Genomic DNA, 19,291 nt, shown 5'->3' on the forward strand with positions numbered 1-19,291 from the left:
CCCTTTCCAGCATTTTTAAAGTGTTAATTTACATGTCTGGCCCTGAGGACTCAAAAAATGAGAAGAAAAAGGCCTGACTCAAGGATTGACATTCTTATCACTCTCTTTGTGTCTTTGCGAGCTGGTGATGTAGGTCATGAATCCCCATATTACAAATGAGAAAAGGAACCAAGAACATGAGGTGCCTGGCTGAGCTTCACAGAACATGAACTTGGCCAGGTCACACTTGAATCCTGTTCTCCTGGCCCCAGGGCCAGTGGGCTCCCTCAGTCACATTTCTCCTCTGTTGGTTGCAGGCCTCTGGGTTCAGGGGCCTGGGTAGAATGGGCAATACCTTCACCAACCCACAGAGCATAGCCTATGCCCAGCCTCAGCCACATTAGGGAGAAACCCATTCCACACGGTGAGGACCCCACCTCTGTGGGGCACAGAACCTGGTGAGGCCTCAGAACCAGAAGGGCCCTAATTGTCTGGTCCATCTTCTTCATTTGACAGATAGAGTCACTGAAGCCTAGAGAGGCGTGGGGTCTGCCCAGGTCACCGGGGAGTCTGAGGTGGAGCCAGGTCTCCAAGCTCCCTGCCAATCAGAGTAATCCATTGTAGTCAAGACAGAACTATTTCTTAACATATGCTCTACAGGTAGAGTTTTGTATACTAGGTTTAAAAAGTGTGGCGCCTTCCTCCTTCTTGTTTCAGATTCAGAGCTCTTTCCCTAGCTAGAGTAGAGTGGTCTATAGTCAGAGTGCTTCATAGAGGAGGATGTTGGTAGTAAAGTCTGCTCCAATTCTAACTCATTTCTTGGGTAATGGCCTGACACTGAACTTGGAGTTGGCATACCTGGACTTCCCTCTGTGACCTCCATCTCTGAGTGTACCCACGCCCTAGGATTCCCAAGGACACTAGGGACCTGTAAGGGCTTTGCAACCTGGAAAGTGCTAGGCAGACAAGAGGCCCTATGCTTCTTGTGTTTGGAACCATGCGGTCCCTGAGACAGTGGGGTGATGGCCTTGAAGAGAGTAAACACCTGGCTGTCCATGGCTTCTTGGGTCTTCTCATTATTCCAGGGACTTGTTGGACAGCAGACAGGTGCTGGCAAGTGGCGTGACAAGTGAAACACATGCTGTTTGGGTCTTTTGACTTTAATTATGGAGAATTGCAAAAGTAGACAGGATAGTCTAATCACCCTCTAAGTACCCATCACCCAGATTCAGTTATCTACTCACACTAGTCATGTTTCACTGATATTCCTACACTCCCCACACTCTGCTTTATTTTTTAATAGCTTTATTGAAGTATATTTTTTTATACCATAAGATTCACTTATTTGAAGCATACAAGTCAGTGATTTTTAGTAACTTACAGAGTTGTGCCACCAACACCACAGTCTAGTTTTAGAACAGTTCCATCACTCTTCCTGTGGGTTTATAGTTGATCCCTGCTACCACCCCAGGTCCAGCCAACCCTGCTCTGCTTTCTGTGTCTGTAGAGTTACCAGTTCTGGACATTCCATTTATATCTGGCTTCTTTCACTTCACATGCTTTTAAGGTTCCTCCATGCTGTCACATGCTTCAGTAACTTGTTCCTTTTTATTGTTGACTAGGATTCCACTGCATAGATATAGTCCTACATTTTGTTAACCAAACTTTATTTTGAAGCCAACTCTAGACATATCATTTCATCTGTAAATATTTCAGAATGACCCTTTAAAAAATGAGGCCTTGGAGATCCAAGATGGCAGATTAAGTAAACGCTATGTCTGCTGCCTCCCAGGATCACATCAAAATTACAACTAAATTATAGACCAATCAACCTCAAGAATCATCTGAAGACCAGCTGAACAGAACCCATATAACTAAGACTTAGATAAGAGGCCACATTGAGACTGGTAGGAGGCGCGGAGATGTGAAATGGGCTGACCCCAAACTCACAGGTAGTGACTGAACACCAGGAGGGACACCTTGGTGACAGAGGTTGCCCTGGAAGAGGGAGGGGTCCCAGCCCAGGGTTCCTGTGCAGGGAAGAGGAGTCCCTACAACACCTGGCAGTGAAAATCAGCAGGGACTCTGTCCGTTCATCCCAGATGGAAGGTGGCTGAAAACCTAGATGTCCTCTTAAAGGGCCTGCACATAGACTCACTTGCTTGCAAACACTCATCTGAGTCTCCAGTGGAAAGGTGGCAACTTGAGAGGTACCAGAGACATATGGGGAAACACTGAGTTGTGTGGCTTTGGGGTTAGGGCTGGAGGGACAGCCACCATCGTCCTTGTGTGGAGCCTGCCTCATGTGTAGCCTACAGGAGGGCGCCATCTTTTCTATGTTGAACCCTCCACCCAAAGGGCCAAATCTGAGACCACATTAGTCTGGTAAACACTGCCTGTGCACACCACTTTGGTGATGCCCTGGGTCCCTGCCCCACTCAGCTAGTACTGCATCTCCAGGGGCACTTTAGGCTCCTGGGAAGCCAGCCCTGCCCCACAGGCTGCAGAAGATTTTTATAGCAGCAGATGGCCTGTGGCAGCCTGGGGAAGTTTTGGTGATGGGCAGTCAGCCACAACTTGTGCTGCAGCCTCTCTTGGATGGCTTTCAGCGATCTGAGGGCCTGAGGCAAGTGGTGACTGACCATGGTGTTCTCAGGGCATTTTGCAAAGTGGTCACAGGCCTGTCACTGAAACAAGAACTGAATCTGCATTAATTTTGCAAACACCACCAGCCACACCTCATGACTCCCTGGGACCCAGCCCTGCTCAGCTAGTGCTGCATTACAGGAGACACTCTCAACACTGGGTCAACCAGCCTGGCCTATGCACCTAAGGAGGCTCTTTCAGTGATAGACGGCAGGTGGCAGTAGGACTAGGGGGACGCTGGGCCTTTTGCTATGCTGCCCCAGGCCCAATACTGGTGGCAGCTAGCCTCAGTTCCAGTGAGGCCACCCCCACATGCCTCCAGGTCCAGCACAGACAGCAACCAACCACATATGGCTTTGTAGCTAGCCCTGGGCCATTCACAGACATGGCTGAATTTGGCCTGCACGGGAGCTCCTCTGAAGAGACACAGGAAACAACACACCCAGAGGCCAGCTTCAGACCACACCAGAGCACTACCCAGTTAGCCCCACAAGCAGCACACCCGAAGGGTGGTCTCAACAGGCACAAGAGCCTGCTGGGGTGAATGCCCCTCTGAGGGGTCAGCCCCCACACAGCAGCTCATACACTGTGGGCAGAGCCAATCCTTGTAGCCAATCCTTGTATCCAGTCAGCCTGGGAGTCAGTCCCACTCACTGATGTGCCAAAAGCAATCAAGGCTCAACTGCGACAGGAGAATATACACAACACACACAAGGGACACTCCTGGAACACACGCACAGGTGATCAGGGAGACTGCACCACTGGACCACACAGGACACACACTACATAAGGCCGTGCCACTTACAAAGGAGCTCCCATAAAACTATGAGCTGATTTTTCAACAGAAACTTTGCAGGCCAGGAGGAAGGGGCAGGAAATATTCAAAGTAATGAAAAACAAGGGCCTACAACCAAGACTAATCTACCCAGCAAGGCTATCATTTACAATTGGAGGAGAGATAAAGAGCGTCTCAGATAAGAAAAAGCTAAAAGAATTCATTGCCATCAAGCCAGTATTACAAGGACTTTTTTAAGCAGAAGAAAGGAGAAAACAAACAGATTACAATAAAAAATATGAATAATAAAATGGCAATAACGATATACCTATCAATAATCACTTTAAATGGAAATGGATTAAATGCTCCAATCAAAAGACATAGGGTAGCTGAATTGATAAGAAAACAAGACCCATGTATATGCTGTCTATAAGAGACTCACCTCGGATCACGACACACACAGACTAAAAGTAAAGGGATGGAAAAAGATATTTCATGCAAATGAAAATGAGAAAAAAGCTGGGGTAGCAATTCTTATATCGAACAAAATAGACTTTAATATGAAGACTATAATAAGAGACAAAGAAGGACATCACTTAATTATAAAGAGGTCAGTCCAACAAGAGGACATAACCCTAGTAAACATCTACGCACCCAACATAGGAGCACCTCAATATAGCAAACAAATATTGACTAATATAAAGGGAGAGATCAACTAACACAATCATAGTAGGAGACTTTAACACCCCACTGACACCAATGGACAGATCTTCCAGACAGAAAATCAGCAAGGAACCAGCAGCCTTAAATGACACACTAGATCAAATGGATTTAATTGATTTTTTAAGAGCATTTCACCCCCAAGCAGCAGAATATACATTCTTTTCGAGTGCACATGGAACATTTTCCAAGACCACATGTTAAGCCACAATATAAGGCCCAAAAAATTTAAAAAGATTGAAATCATATCAAGTGTTTTCTCTGACCACATGGTATGAAACTAGAAATCAATTATAAGAAAAAAACTGAAAAACACACAAACACATGGAGGCTAAATAACATGTTACTAAATAATGAGTGGGTCAACAATGAGATCAAAGAAGAAATTAAAAAATACCTTCAGACAAACAAAAATAAAAACACAATGACCCAAAATCGATGTGACACAGCAAAAGCAGTCCTACAAGGGAAATTCATAGCAATGCAGGCCTACCTAAAGAAACAAGAAAAATCTCAAGTAAACAGTCTGACTTTACATCTAAGGAAACTGACAGAAGAACAGCAAACAAAGCCCAAAATGAGTACAAAGAAGGAAATAATAAAGATCAGAGAAGAAATATATGAAATACAGTCTAAAAAACAACAACAACAAAAGATCAATGAAACCAAGAGCTGTTTTCTTGAAAAGATAAACAAAATTGACAAACCTTTAACCAGGCTCATCAAAAAAAAAAAAAAGATAAATGATCCAAATAAATAAAATCAGAAGTGAAAGAGGAGAAGTGACAATAGACACCACACAAATACAAAAAAATTTAAGAAAATACTACAAGCAACTATACGCCAACAAATTGGCAATCTGGAAGAAATGGATAAATTCCTAGAAGCATAAAATCTTCCAATGATGAATCAAGAAGAAACAGAAAATCTGAACCAACCAATTGCTACTAATGAAATTGAATCGGTAACCAACAAGCTCCCAAAAAACAAATGTCCAACAGCAGATGGCTTCACAGGTGAATTTAACCAAACATTCAAAAAAGAATTAATGCCTATTCTCGAACTATTCCAAAAAAATCAAGAGGAGGGAAGACTCCCAAGCTCATTTTATGAGGCCACCATTACCTTGATTCCAAATCCAGACAAAGGCATTACAAAAAAAGAAAACTGTAGGACAATACTTCTAATGAACATATATATAGATGCAAAAATCCTCGACAAAATATTAGCAAACCAAAGTCAGCAATATATTAAAAAGATCATATACCACAATCAAGTGGGATTCATCCCTGGTATACAAGATTGGTTCAATACCCACAAATCGATTAATGTGATACACCATGTAAACAAAATATAAAATAAAAATCATATGGGCATATCAATAGATGCTATCACTTTGTGAGGGGTGTCAATATCTAATCACTATGTTGTTTTGTACACCTGAAACTGATAATGAAAAAAAAACACATACTAAATAAAATAACTAGATGCTTAAGTAGTTGTTTAAGGCTATTTTAAAAAACCCTTTTTTAAAACTATTCTTAACCCCTGATATTGAAAGTCCCACATCATCTGGAGTCAGGACCAATCTTTCCCCTAAACCATATAATGAACAGACTGATCATAATCTCTTTGGCCATAATCTCCGTTAATATCTTCACAATATCATTAAAACTTCCCCCAAACTCTGTGATGGACCTATTGTCAACAACATTTAATGTTGTTTTTTGTAATCATCTGAAATGGAAAATTGGATTCTTTCAGAAAATTTGAAAAATATCGAGCATACAAAGGAAGAGAATGAATTTAATTCATATTTTACCAACTAAAGAAAACCTTCAGGAAACATTTCATATGTTTCCTCTGCTTAAGCATCTATTTTTACATATTAGAGATTACTATTTATGTACAATTTTCTAGCATTGTTTGATGTCTTTCCCCCTGAATGTTATGTCCTGAATATTTTCAACATGACTACACTCACCATTATTATGGTTATTTTCTATTATTACATAGTATTTCTTAAAATAAATGTATTGCTACCGTTCCCCTAGAATTCACTTATTTGGTTCATTCAAAAATATTTATGGAGTGTTTCCGGGCACTAGATATTATGCTAGGTGCTGAGAAAACATGGCCAGCCAAGTAGTGGTGATCCCTGTCGTCATGGAACTTACAGCCTAACAGAGGAAATGCATATTTTTAAAAGTCACACAAGTCAACAAATAAGAACAAACTGTGTTAAGCACTATAAAAGGGAAGAGATTTATAAAGTTGTTTGAGTAAGTATATTGGAGGGCCCAATATTTGTTTGAGTTTTTGGAGACCTTACAATCAGCTCAGCATCGTTTGGGTTTTATGTCTACATGTTTCTTTCTCTTATCCTTCAGAATCCAACAGAAAACTCAACATATATATGTATTCAATAAATTAATTATTTTCTATATTAAAAAAAAAGATGAGGCCTTCAAAAGCATAACTGTGATAGCAGTATTACACCTAACAAGTTAGCAAATCCCATAATGTCATCAAATACCCAATTGATGTTTGCATTTTCTAATGTTTCATTACATCATAATGTTTATTGACAGTTGTAGTTTTTATAGTTTGTTGGAATCAGGGTCCACATTGCGATTGATTGATGCATCTCTAAGTCTCCTCTAACCTAGAGAATCCCCTCCATCTCTTTTTTCTTGCCTTAGTATTTATCTGTTGAAGAGGGAACCTGTACTTTGTCATGTGGCCAGTTACAGAGGCCGAGAGCATTAGTGGTGCCTGGGGACTTAGAGATCAATTGCAAGTCCTCAGACAGATGGGGAAGCAAAGACCGGAAAAGAGAGAGACCTACCCCCAGACCCCTGTCCCACCCCAGCTATCTCAGGTAGCCAGACCCCTGTGCCTCGTCAATCTCAGGTCATTAGGCCAGGCCCTGGGGACACGCCTCCCCTACTCCAGCTTCCATCTCCTCTGCGTAGGTGTGTAGGTGGGTAGGTGTCTGGTGTCTCAGCATGGGAGTGGTTGGCCTGGCTCTGGCCCAGCTCCCGAGGGCCACCTGAGACCCAGCGCTGAGCCTGGAGAGCTCAGCAGGTGATGGGGAATCCTCATGGCCCGCGGTGGCCACCTGAGGTAGCCAGCCCTGAAGCCTCGTCCCCCTGCTCTGCCCTCCTTCGTGCTGCCCTCCTTCTCACGTGTCTGTGTTTCTTTTCTCCTCCATGCTATGGCAGTGGTGCCCCGTGCTGATGAGACAATACTTGGTGCAGCCCCAGGCAGTCCTTTTCCAGGTAATTTCCTAGGGACCCAAATGACACCCAGCATACACTTTCCTGGGGCACGTGCTTCCTTGAGTCCCTTTCTAGGATTCCTTAACCCTTCATGTGGCTTAGTTTCCGAAGTACTATCCTTTTCCTTTTCTTTCAGATCCTCACAGTCACCCTGGCAATCAGGCAGCAAGGGGTTAGACTTAAATCTCGTTTTATTAATGAGGAAGGTGAGGCTCAGATTGCTCACCTGGCTTGCCTAAGGTCACACCGGTGACAAAGAGGCAGAGCTGGAATAAGAACCTCATGTTATCACTCCTAGTTCACTGTTCTTTCTACCACTGTGTCAAAGGCTAGAAATATTGCAGATAAAAATGAGCTCCCCGTACCCTGGTATTTCCAAGTTGGGAAAGATGGCTCTGAGTATCCTTCGTACTCAGATTTTGAGAGTGCAAGACTTTTCATCATCTGGAGCATGGTGTCTATGAGGAAGGTGTGATTACCTGGTGGTCTTGACCTTGAGGCCCTACGGAAGTCTGTGTCAATAGGCCGAGAAATTTTATCCTCGTTGGTTGCACTGGAGTGGACAGTCTGAATTGCTGACCTCAGTTCATTTCTCTTCCTGGGTCATCGTCAAGGACAGCAACAGGGGGTCCTGAGGGAAAGGGAGTGGAAACCCAAAATGACATCCTAAAAAAGGACTCCAAGAACTCAGAAAAGTAGGAATGTGGGACACAGCTATTGCCTGTGACTGTCAATGGCTGGGGGAGGGTGGGGGCAGGGGTGGGGCACCGACATACTTAGACATATGTGTCCATGTGCATTCCTAAGGTCTTTGCACCCCACTGTTCAGCCCTTGGCTTCCTGTAACCAGGAAAAGAGGTACCAATAATGCCTTCTCTCTTCTCCTCTCTCTTTCCTGATCTTCCTTCCCATTTTTTCATCATTCTTTCTACCTCTCCCAGCCTTCACTTTCACAGAGGACTTGAGGTGTCTTCCAAAATAAATAATTAAGTGTATCTAAATTAGTTAAGATTGAAAAAAGTTCAGAGGTATATAGAGGAAAGGGGAAGATCATTGCGCCGGGTGCTAACAGTGATGTAGTTGTGGCAACTGAGCACTGAATTTGACTGAGCTTCCTGGCAGCCAAGGCAAAGAGGGACATGTAGTGGTTTCCAATGTTCCCATTGTTTCATCAAAGACAAATTAACCATTCATCAAGAGGAAAATTTTTTTCCTGATAATTACTTGTGGAAGGGATTGACATGGAACTTGAATATTCTAATGGGCATGTCTCCAGGGGTTTAAAAAAGAAATTCTTTATGTGGCTGTTTTCTTTGGTTGCCTCTAACCAATGTTGAACGCCTGATATTCCATCACAGAGCAGTGAAGGCCCCTCTCCAGGGGCTTTAACTAATGCTATACAAGGACATTATTTTCTGGTCACCTGACTTGATGAGGAGTAGAGGTGGGAGGTTAGTAGTGTATCACTTAGAGCTCTTGTGGAAACACTCCCCAGTGCATTTTTGAGTGTTGTGGCCAATGTCATGTTACCGGACCATACATTCACTTACACAACAAGCAATTAGGAAGCTATAGGGATGTTCCATATTCCGTGCTTTCAAGGCAACCTGAAAGGAGATAGACAAAGAGTCATTATACGTGGTGGGAAGAAGGATAATGGAGGTCCGTGCAAAATGCAATCAAGTATGGGAGCATAGACAAGGGAGTCATGATTTCTTCGTAGGAGTGTGGGGCCCAGGGACGGCGTCCCTGAGGACTGACATTTGAGTTGGGTCTTGTGGACAATGTAGGACATCACTAAGTGAATGAGTGAGATGGGCCCTCCAGGCAGAGGTGGGACGGTTCCTGGAGTGGAGGAGGGGCAGCCCCCGGTGTAGAGAGATTCCAGGGAGCCCAGGAGACTGGGGAGAATGCAGCTGCCTTTAAAAATCACAGGCAGCTTGGAGGCACAGACGGTGATTAGGACGTAGGGAATAATCACACACCAAAACTAAAGGACAGCACCCCCGGCTCATGCAGGAGCAGAGTCAGAGCTGTGGGAATCGCACCAAAGAAGAGAGGCTGGGCTGGGGCCAGCCCTGTGGGAGCCCCAGATGCTAACGGGTAGTGGGGGCTGGTGTCCGAGTCCCGAGTCCCGTTGTTCCCAGAGCCGCAGATCTTTAGGGAAGCCCACTTCATCTTCTGGGAGCCAGTGGTGGTTGGGTGAGTGGCTTTTTGGACCTTCCACCACATGCATAATACAAGTTGAAGATTTCATGTCTTGAAAAGATGATCCAAACCCAACTGTTGAAGCGACTGGACAAACTTTGATATTGAATTTGTTGACAAAAACAAGGTCCAATAGCAAAAAGGCCCTTCTATGTGGACATTAAAGAAGTTAAGAGGCATGCTTAAGAGGTTGGCCACCCTCTTGTAATTTTCTTAAGCCCAGATTGACTCTGCTTTCTTTGGGGAAATAGTGGCTTTCCCCTGCAAACCCAGCTGTCCCGCAGGGGTTGAGGAGGGGGGCAGGCCTGGCAGTGGGGTGGGCAGGGGTGCAAGGACGCTGAGCATGCTGCCTGGCCCTCCTAAGCATCACTCATTCATTCGTTTATCCATGTGTTCATTGTGTAAGCCTGTCACAGTCGAATCCCAGCTTGTTGACCTTTCCATCTTTACCTTTTCTCCTTTCACGTCCTCCAACTCTTGGCACGTGCCCGGCTTCTGGGTCACTGCTATCGTCTTACCTCTGAGCATTCCTTTGGCTCTGCTCAGCCTTGGGCGTCAGGGCTTGCTCAGACCCAGGTTAAATATAGCCTGCCCTGAGAAACCTTTCCCGACCATTTCCACCCTGTGTAAATTCATGGCTCTGTGCTCCTGTCCTTCTTTGATAGAGCTTCTGACCCATGCGTTTTTTTCTCTTGGGGTTTGTGGATGAAGGTCAAAGAGCATGTCTGGTCTTCCCACGCCACCTTACACACAAGAGAGGCTCAATAACTGCTGAACAGCCACTCGGGAACACAGAAAGGAGAGAGGCACCATCTTCACCCCCAGGGTCCCAGAAACTCCAGACGATGCCATCTAGGAGGAGACCTTATCAGAGGCATTTTGACCTTTGTCTTTGCACAGGGCTGCACTGAAAGAGTTCCTTTCAGTGAGCTTTACTTCCAAGTTATCTCTTAGCAAATCAGGAGGCTGATGCCATGACTACGTCCAATTCTATGGAGGACGAAGTCTAGAGAGTGACCTTCTCCCAGCAGCTCCGTGCTGCACGAAATGAAGACTTTGCTGGTTGTGACCTATAGCAAGAAATGTACTCGTATTTTCATCTCCACCTAGTCCATGCGTATCCACTAATGTGTGAAACAAAGACTCACAAACAGGACTTACTCTTTCTATGTGTGAAACCCTTGGATATTTCCATTCTAATTTCAATTTTTAGAATGTTGGTACTAACAGATTGATTTCATATCTGTTAAAGGGTCAGGACATGTTGTGGTATGAAAATAATTAGGGTAATTGTCAAGACTTTGGAGTCAGATGGACCTGGGTTTGAATCCTAGCTCTGGCACCTAGAAGCTGTGTGACCTTAGGGAAGCCACTTCCCTCTATCATAGAAGTCTCAGTTTCTTCATCTGTAAAAGGGGATAACACAGAACCTACTTCATGGAGTGATTGTAAGGATTAAATGGGGTAATACAGGTAAAGCTCCTGAGTAAGTGATTGATAAATGTGAGCTTTAGGCACAGTTGTGAAGATTATGGTTATTGCCCTGCCACCACCTGGCGGGATCAGCAGAGTGAAGGCAGGACTCCTGCCTCCTGGAGAATGGTAGTCAGGAAGGTCTTCCTGGAGGAGGAGACATTGGAGCAGGGTAGCAGGATGTTTGGGACCCACTACTGTCCTAACAGTGACTGAGTGTCCTGTGTGAGCATCCCAGGGTCACTTGTTTCCTTTTTCAAGAAGGGCAGCTTTGTTCACAAATATTTTTGGCCAGATCTATTGCTGACATTAGATACTTTTGCCTTTCACATTTAGGTCTCGAATCCACCTGGAATTGATTTTTGTGTTTGGTGTAAAGATCCCATTTCTTCCCCCTACATCCCGTTTCTGAATGGATAACAGGTTACCCCACACTGTTTATTAAGAGTCCATCCTTCTCCGCTGACTCGTACATTACCTCTCTCATATATCAGGGTCCCATGTATGTGTTGATCAGTTCCTGGACTAGCTTCTGTTTCATTGGTCTATTTATCTGTCCCTGTGCCAATCCCCCACTGTCTCAATTCCTGCAACGTTATAGTGAATTCCTGATAGCGTGAGGCGTGTCCCCATCTTAGCCTTCTCCCTTAGAAGAACCGGGCTGGCTTCGGGCCTGTGCTCTTCTCTGCATTTCGGAATCAGCCTCCGCTGGAGAAGCCTGAAACGCCCCAGAGCTCTGTACAAGTTGTCCTCAGTAAGATTCCATCTCAAGGTGCTGCACCTGTGGTACCTTCTGGACTCACAGCTGCCATCCTCCCCGGTTGGCATTTGAGCTGCGCAGGAAGCACTTTTTAATTCATCTGCAGAGAAGTGTCAAAATATGCCTGAGTCTGAGTTCACTCTGCCTGCTACTTGCCCAATGGCTCCTCCAGTTTCCCTCCCTGTGACTCAGTCCTCGCCATCTTGCCCAGGGGGCCTGTAGCTCCTTTCAGAGGACCACTTGCTTCCCTGTCCCTGTTTGCCAAGGACATAATTCTGCAGACAAGGATGTGTCCTCCATTGACAATGCCAGGGTCCTGGAGGGAATTCCTCACACCAGAGATTGGCACGCACCACCAAATCCTGTGGCTTAGGAGTTTGCAAATATTTGCTTTACCTGAAAATAGGCCTGGGGGTTGGGTGGGAAAAAGACACCTGTCACTCATGCTTACAATTTAACCTGTCCTTGACTAGGAAGACCCCGGTGGCATCCTCACAGCCTTCTCTGGAGGCCATTCTGGCAGTGGCTGGTAGGACAAGGAAATGACTCATCACAAGCTCTGATTTCATGAAATGGTTTAAAGAAAGGAGTGTGACTCATGGGCCACATGCACGTGGGTGGCATGGTCTGGTAAATGAGACGTATGCACCCCAGTGTTCAGCATGCAGGTGTTTGCCCATTTCCAGAATTCCCAAACACTTGCCAAACTATGGCTCAGTTGGTCTGATGTATTGGATTTGGGGTGACAAGTTATGGTGAACCATGCCCTGGACTGGGATTCTTCCCTGTCAGCCTTGGGCAAAGCCCCTCTCCCCGCGAGCCTCAGTTTACTCATCTGTGAAATGACAATTTGGATTGGATGATGTCCCAAATTCCTGCTAACCTTGTTTCTGCGAGTCTATGTCTGTGGTTTAAAAGCACAGAATCAGAACCCTTTCTTTCCAGCCTCTTGGTGACAAGGCTTGTCTGTCTGCCTTGCCTTTGGTTACTGATGTCTTCTTCCCCGCACTGGAAGGATGGCTGTCTCTGGCTGCTGGGGCTGGGCGAGGGGAGCCTGCAGACCACAGAGGAGCCGGGTTTGAATCCTTGTGAAGCTGCACTGAATCCTGCCCACCTCTTCACCTGGGCAGGATCGTCAATTCTGGCACTGTCTTGTTCTCTTGAGCTCAATCTGCCCTCTCTACACCTGGGTATTCATGAGCCCCCTGCGGGCTTGGCACTGGCATGGCAGCCTCGCTAGGTGGCTGAGCCCTGAATGTGACAGTGGCATTAGGCTGGGGTGTTTTGGAGTCTCAGTGCTGAGACATCTGTGTTTTGTTTCCTTTTTCAGACCCCCGAGTATTCAGCCATGGCCTCACTGGCTGGAGGGCTGGATGATATGAAGGCCAACCTGAGCAGCCCCACCCCTGCTGACCTTGGGAGCAGCGTGCCGGGGCCGCAGACCTACCCCATCGTGACAGGTGAGGGCAGCCGGGCTGTGGTGGAGGAGTGATGGGGAGGCATGGTGGGGAGAGAGAGATGGTGGCGGGGGGGGGGGGGGCAGAGAGAAAAAGAGAGAGAGAGAGAGAGAGAGAGAGAGAGAATGCCTGTGTGGTGGGAAGAATGGCTTCTTGGTGCTTTTGGACTTGACTGGCCATTTTTGTTTTAATGAGGTTATGAGCACCTGGAACAGGTCAGTGGGAGACTGCTGGGGCCAGGGGTGGTGGTTGCGTTGAGACATGGCTGTAGATTGTTCTGATGAAGCTGGAGGACGGCAAATGCCACATGGTCTGGAGCCTGGGATGGGTGGCAGGGGGACCTGGTGATTTTAGGATCCCGTATGTGGGGCTGAGTATTCAAAGTTCTGGGATTTATGCCCCTTATGAGAAGGGCAGCCCTTGTTGGTGCCAAGGGTGAGTGGGTCTCCTGGTAGATTATCGTTGGCATTTCTGATTTCCAGGCAGAGGCCGAGTCAAGAAGGGCAGGAGGTTTAGGCTGGAAGGTGCTTGGTGTATGCAAAACAGCTGCCTTTCTGGAAGGCCCAGGGCCAGGTTCTTTAGCTGTCAGCGTAACGATGAAGACTTTGGGCTCCGGAGTCACACAGTTGCGTTTGAACTTGCCGTTGACTAACTGTGTGATCTCGAGTAAATTATATAAGAATTCTGGTCTGTGGTTTCTTCATCTCTGACATGGGAATAGCAACTACTGTTGTTGTGAGGATTAATGTGTTAATGCATATAGTGCTTAGACTCTTGTCTCGCATACAGCAAGCACCCAATGCACATCGCCGTCACTATTTCTCAGAGCCTTCTCGTGGTGGCTGCAGAAGGACCACCTTCTGGGACTGGGAGGACCCAGACAGACACCCCTCACTGTTCCAGAAGCCCGGGGACACAATCAGCAGCTAGCTCTGGGAAATTGTCCAACCTGGCAGGCAGCAGGCAGTCTGGGATATGGTACAGACAGACACTGGGGGGCTGAGGGCAGCACTTGGGCCAGAGCCTTTGGGTCCAGCCTGAGGTGGCCGGATGTCCTGTAGGCTGGTAGGCAGGATATAGTAAGTAGTGTCAGAGATCGGGGTTCTTAGAGATGCAGGTAGGCTGCGGGTGCATTAGGGAAGCTGGAGGTTGGACTTGGGTTAGAAATTTAGGGGAGGGGACTGGATGAGACAAGTTCTCAAGGCAGGGAAGGCATAGCTCTGAGACCCGGGGTAATAGTGCTGATAATACTGGGGCTTTTGGGGCTCAGGCAGAAGCAGCTGGGGCCCTGTTTGCAGATCTGGGCACCACATGAGGGTCAGTCAAGTGATAAGAGTGACTTGGTCCCCTGTCCACCTGAGATAGGCAAGAGCCTGGAGGGCAGCTGAGACTGCAGGTGGGAAGATGCCAGCAATGGGGCAGGGAGGAGGGCGTGGGGCGCCTCCGTCAGAGTAGTGGGAGGTCTCCTTCTCTGGTGTCACAAGGGTCTGTGACAAGACCTCTGACAGTATACCCACTTTACAGATACAGAAACCAAGTCTCAGGGCGGGGCAATGAAAGGGTTAAGGGGGAGAGTTGGAGCCAGCCCTCAATCCTTAGATCTTGGTCCTTATTCTTTTCAAGGAAGTACAAATAATTAGGGAGATGGGGGTAATAGAGTGGAAAGGATCCTGGACTAGTTAATATGAGTAGTAACTTTCACTTTATGAAGTAGTTACTAAATACCAGGTCCCCTGCTAGGTAAATTCATTTTACCCTCAGAGGAACACTGGGAGGTGGGTACTATTATGTTCATGCCCATTTCATAAACAAAAGAACAGAGGCCTGGGGCAATTACGCTCCTCACAGGTGAGCAGCAGAGTTAAAATTGAACACCAGGGCCTGTATAGCCACCCACTCTGCACACAGATAATCTGGAGTTTGATACTGACACTCTATCTTGCTGTCTGGCTTTGCATGCATCTCTGAGCCTCGGTTTCTCCATCTGTAAAATGGTTCTGGTCTCTGAGGGCATTTTGAGGATCAAATGAGATCCCCGAGGGGACTATTCTGCAGAGGAAAGGTTTGTTGTTGGGACTGGGGCTGCTGGGAAACTTGGCTTTAGGTAGATCACAAGAAGACATTCCAGTCCACCATCCATGCACAAGCCTATCTAGATGAAGCCAGTAAATAAGACCCTTCTCTACTGAAGTGATAAACTGGTGGCCAGCTGGCCAAAAGGCTAATCTAGCCCACAGATATCATTAGTTAGACTCACATAACTCATAGGGCTTTTTACAATTTGAGTCACATTTAAAAAGGTAAAAATCTGAATTTTTGTCTTCCCTCGAAAAATCAGATGTGGCCACATTGGGCCATATTCTCACATGGTCGAGGTAGGCAGAGACTCTGTGGCAGCAGCCCCTCAAGACAATGCTTTTTAATGAGGTTAGAAGACCTGGAACCGGTCAGGTGGAGACTGCTGGGCCCACGGGTGGTGGCTACGTTGAGACATGGCTCTCATTTATCTCACAAGCCTACCTGGAAAGGATTTGAGTTGAACACCCTGATCTAGAAAGTTGGTGTTAAAAGCCAGCTGGGTGGTTTAGCCATCCACGGGTCTGTAGAAGGCTTTAGTAGGCCCAAGTTTCAGGTCTGGACGTGGGCTGGCTTTTCAGGTAAACCCTTAGCCAAAGAATCATTTGTATTTTGATCTATCAATTTTAAAGTCACTTTTTAGAGCAGAAAAAGAATGTAAATATCCCAGATCAAAGTAAGAATTATGCTTAATTTTGAAATTTAGACTATTCTAATTATAAATATGAACATTATAAATATGTAATATTTATATAATTTATATAATATTATAAATATAATCATTAGCTTTCTCATAAATAAACAATAGCTAGATAGAAAACATAATTGAAGAAAACATTAACAATAGCCCATTCCCCCCCAAAAAAAAAGATAGAATGCTGAGGAATAAATTTAAAACTCCACTAAGAAACATAAAAGAATAAATGGAAAGATACAGTTTGTTCTTAAGTAGGAAGACCCAATATCATGAAGATGTCAGTTCCCCTTAAGTAATCTATTAATTCAAAGCAATCCCAATCTAAATATCAAGAGAGTGTTTTTTTTTGGAACTTGTCAAAATTTCCACTAAATATTAGATAAGTATTGGTACTAAATACTGGATAAATAAACACTCAAGGATAGCTAGAAAAATTCTGAAATAGAGAAATGTGTAAAACAGCATATTTAAAAACATTATGAGAAAGCTACAACAATTAAAACCATTTATTACTGAAACTGCAGTAAGTAGACAAATGAAATAGCATAGAGTCCAGAAATAGATCCAAATACATGTGGACATTTACAAATGCAGCATTTCAAATCAATGGAGAAAAAAATAAATCACTCAGTTAATGGTGTTGGGGTACTTGGGCCTGCTGGATCCATACCTCATTCTTTATATCAAAATTAATTCCAGGTTGATCAAAACTTTAAATGTAAATAAATAAATAAATAACACTATAATAAAAATAGAGAGAGGAAAAACCATGAAGGAAATTTTTTATAATCATAAAGTGGGGAAGTCCTTTTAAAATCTGTTCCAACTATAAAAGACAAAAATAATATAAATGATTGTTTAAGTGTAAATCTTTTGTATATACGGAAAAACACCCAAAAGACAAAGAACAAAATTAGGGGAAAACAAGTGGAACACAGACAACGAAAAGCTAATTTTCTTGATATATAAAGAGCTTTTGGAAATTAATAAGAAAAAAATCAGTAGAAAAAAAACAGGTTAAAGAATTTAAATGGGAAATTCACTGGAAAAAAAATGCAGATATCCAACAGCACATGAAAAGGCATGCACCTGACTCATAATTTTAAAACTGCAAATTACAACAATCATGAGACACTTTAAAAAACAATTGAAATGTTTCTTGAGGTCCAGCGTTGGAGAGGGTATGAGAAATAGATATTTTCATATACTGTTATAGGTGTATAAATCAGTGCAATCTTTTTTGGAGGGAAATTTGGCAAAATCTATCAATATTTTACATGCATATACCTAGTCTCTAATCTTTTTATATGCAGTTAGGACTTTATTTCACAGATCTATTTGCACAGATGCACAGTGATACCCACATCTGTATATTAATTACAGAATTTTTATAATGGCAAATAAATGGAAATGACACAGTGTGTATCAGTAGGAGCTGGTTAAATAAATTATAGCTCCTTCACACAACAAAATAATACACAGCCATTAAAAAGAATGAAGTAGATCTATCTGTGCTGACATGAATAAATGTCCAAGATATAGTTTTAAGTAAATAAACACTTTGTAGACTAGTATGTTAAGTGTGACCCCATTGGTGTGAAAAAATATAAAGGGCATACACACCGAGGCACAAACACACTCATGCAGGTGAGGTGTATGTATATGAGAATTCAGTGGAGAAGATCCCTAGTCCTTTCCCCTGCTTGATGGGGCATTGTGGTGCTGTGCTCAAATTGGGGTTCTCTGCCTAGTTCCACCTTGGGATAGCGAGCATCCCCTTGGGATAGCAAATAGTAACATTGCCTCTTTACTCTCCTGAAATTACGTTCATAAAAAATACAGCCTATCTTCATATTTAATTTCAAATAAGATCAAAATAACGTCTTAACTATGAGATGAAGGAGAAAGGAATTGTTTATAATTAAATGCTGTGTACTTTGATAAGTACGTACTGTGTATCTAACTGCGAGACACACTATAGTAGTCTGGGGCGTGCCCCATGCAGGATCACTGTGAGTGCAACAGCTCCGAAACAGATGTATGCAGGAGTGTGAATGTAGGGACTCATACTGCCTCAAACTGTGAGTGTGAGTGTGCCAAGAGGTGAGTAACTCTTGGCAAAGTTCCAAGTAAAACAAGGTACGTGCTTTGCTAGGCTTACGTGGTAGTTGTACTCCTAGAAAATCCAGTGTATATTAAGAGCGTGGAAATTGCAAGTTTACATTTATATGTAAATGAAGTCCAATTGTGGATTCAAATAATTACAGATTTTTCATGTACATGAATGTTTGGCAGGACATGACAATAGTGCGGGACTATGAAACACTCTTTATTGAATGAGACTGTTCCACTACAAGCCAATACTACTCCTCAATCATATAAAACCCCCACAAATTTTCAAAACACCCTCTAGGGGGCAATTGGCAACCCCACTGAGAACTGTCAGAATCCCTTGAAGGAACGCCCCCAAGGGCTGTTAGGGGGGCCTCCATGTCACGATGTGGCCTTAATTTAATTCCACCTGTTAGGGGATGTGCTGACACAGTTTTGAACTCTTCAGGGGAGAGCTTGAGTCTTCCAGCCCCACACTTTACCTTCTCCCACATTTGTACTTGAGCCCATCCCAGGTCTCTAGCCTGGATGGCACGTGCCAGCCTGGGGTCTGGGAGGGAAGGGGAAGGACAGGTGGCTTCCATGCTGTTCCATCCTGGCCCTCACACTCCAGGCTGCCTAGGGAAGATCTCATTAGAGAACGAGTCGATTTCTCTTTGTCGTTTGTATGCCACATTAAATATTAAGTTAAACCCCTGCTCTACCAGCCAGGACCACGGTTCAGAAACTGTTCACCATTTGCAAACCAGTGACATGGCCAGCCAGTTCCTGCATTGTCAGCAGTGTGGGCCCTTCTTGATTGGGACTAATGACCTGCAGGTGTGTCCTTGGGCCATCGGCCTGCTGCTTGGGCAGCTACTGTGCCTACCTGCCAGGGAGGATAGTGAGTGGGATGCCAGTGAATTTTGCCCCCAGCTGTGCCCACCTGACCCTTTACTTGGGAGAACAGGAGGAATGGGGCAGCCTGTGTCCTTGCTGGCCCCTTCCTCTGAGGACCATCTCTCTGCATCAGCAGGTTGGAATGACAGGAGAAAACTGAGGGAGTCTTCTTTTGCTCAAAAAGTTTGGGAAATACTGACTTGGTGGATGACCCAGGCCCTGGGGACT

General features: G+C 44.8%; 1 protein-coding gene across 9 annotated transcripts in view; it reads left to right on the forward strand.

The window, feature by feature from the left end:
- PAX5 (paired box 5) overlaps nucleotides 1-19,291 on the forward strand; it is a 188,117-nt gene that overhangs the window by 94,720 nt on the left and 74,106 nt on the right. For 5 of the 9 annotated variants that reach the window (XM_019729111.3, XM_019729113.3, XM_074330720.2 and 2 more), the window contains exons 7-8: nucleotides 7,345-7,401; nucleotides 13,173-13,302. In XM_019729111.3, the coding sequence (XP_019584670.1) occupies nucleotides 7,345-7,401; nucleotides 13,173-13,302 (187 nt within the window). The remainder of the gene's footprint in view (nucleotides 1-7,344; nucleotides 7,402-13,172; nucleotides 13,303-19,291) is intronic. The other 4 variants (XM_019729118.3, XM_019729114.3, XM_074330722.2 and 1 more) reach the window with 1 other exon arrangement.

This window comes from Rhinolophus sinicus, chromosome 16, assembly GCF_057876585.1.
Source record: "Rhinolophus sinicus isolate RSI-liver-muscle chromosome 16, RSI-T2T, whole genome shotgun sequence".
Lineage (NCBI taxonomy): Eukaryota > Metazoa > Chordata > Mammalia > Chiroptera > Rhinolophidae > Rhinolophus > Rhinolophus sinicus.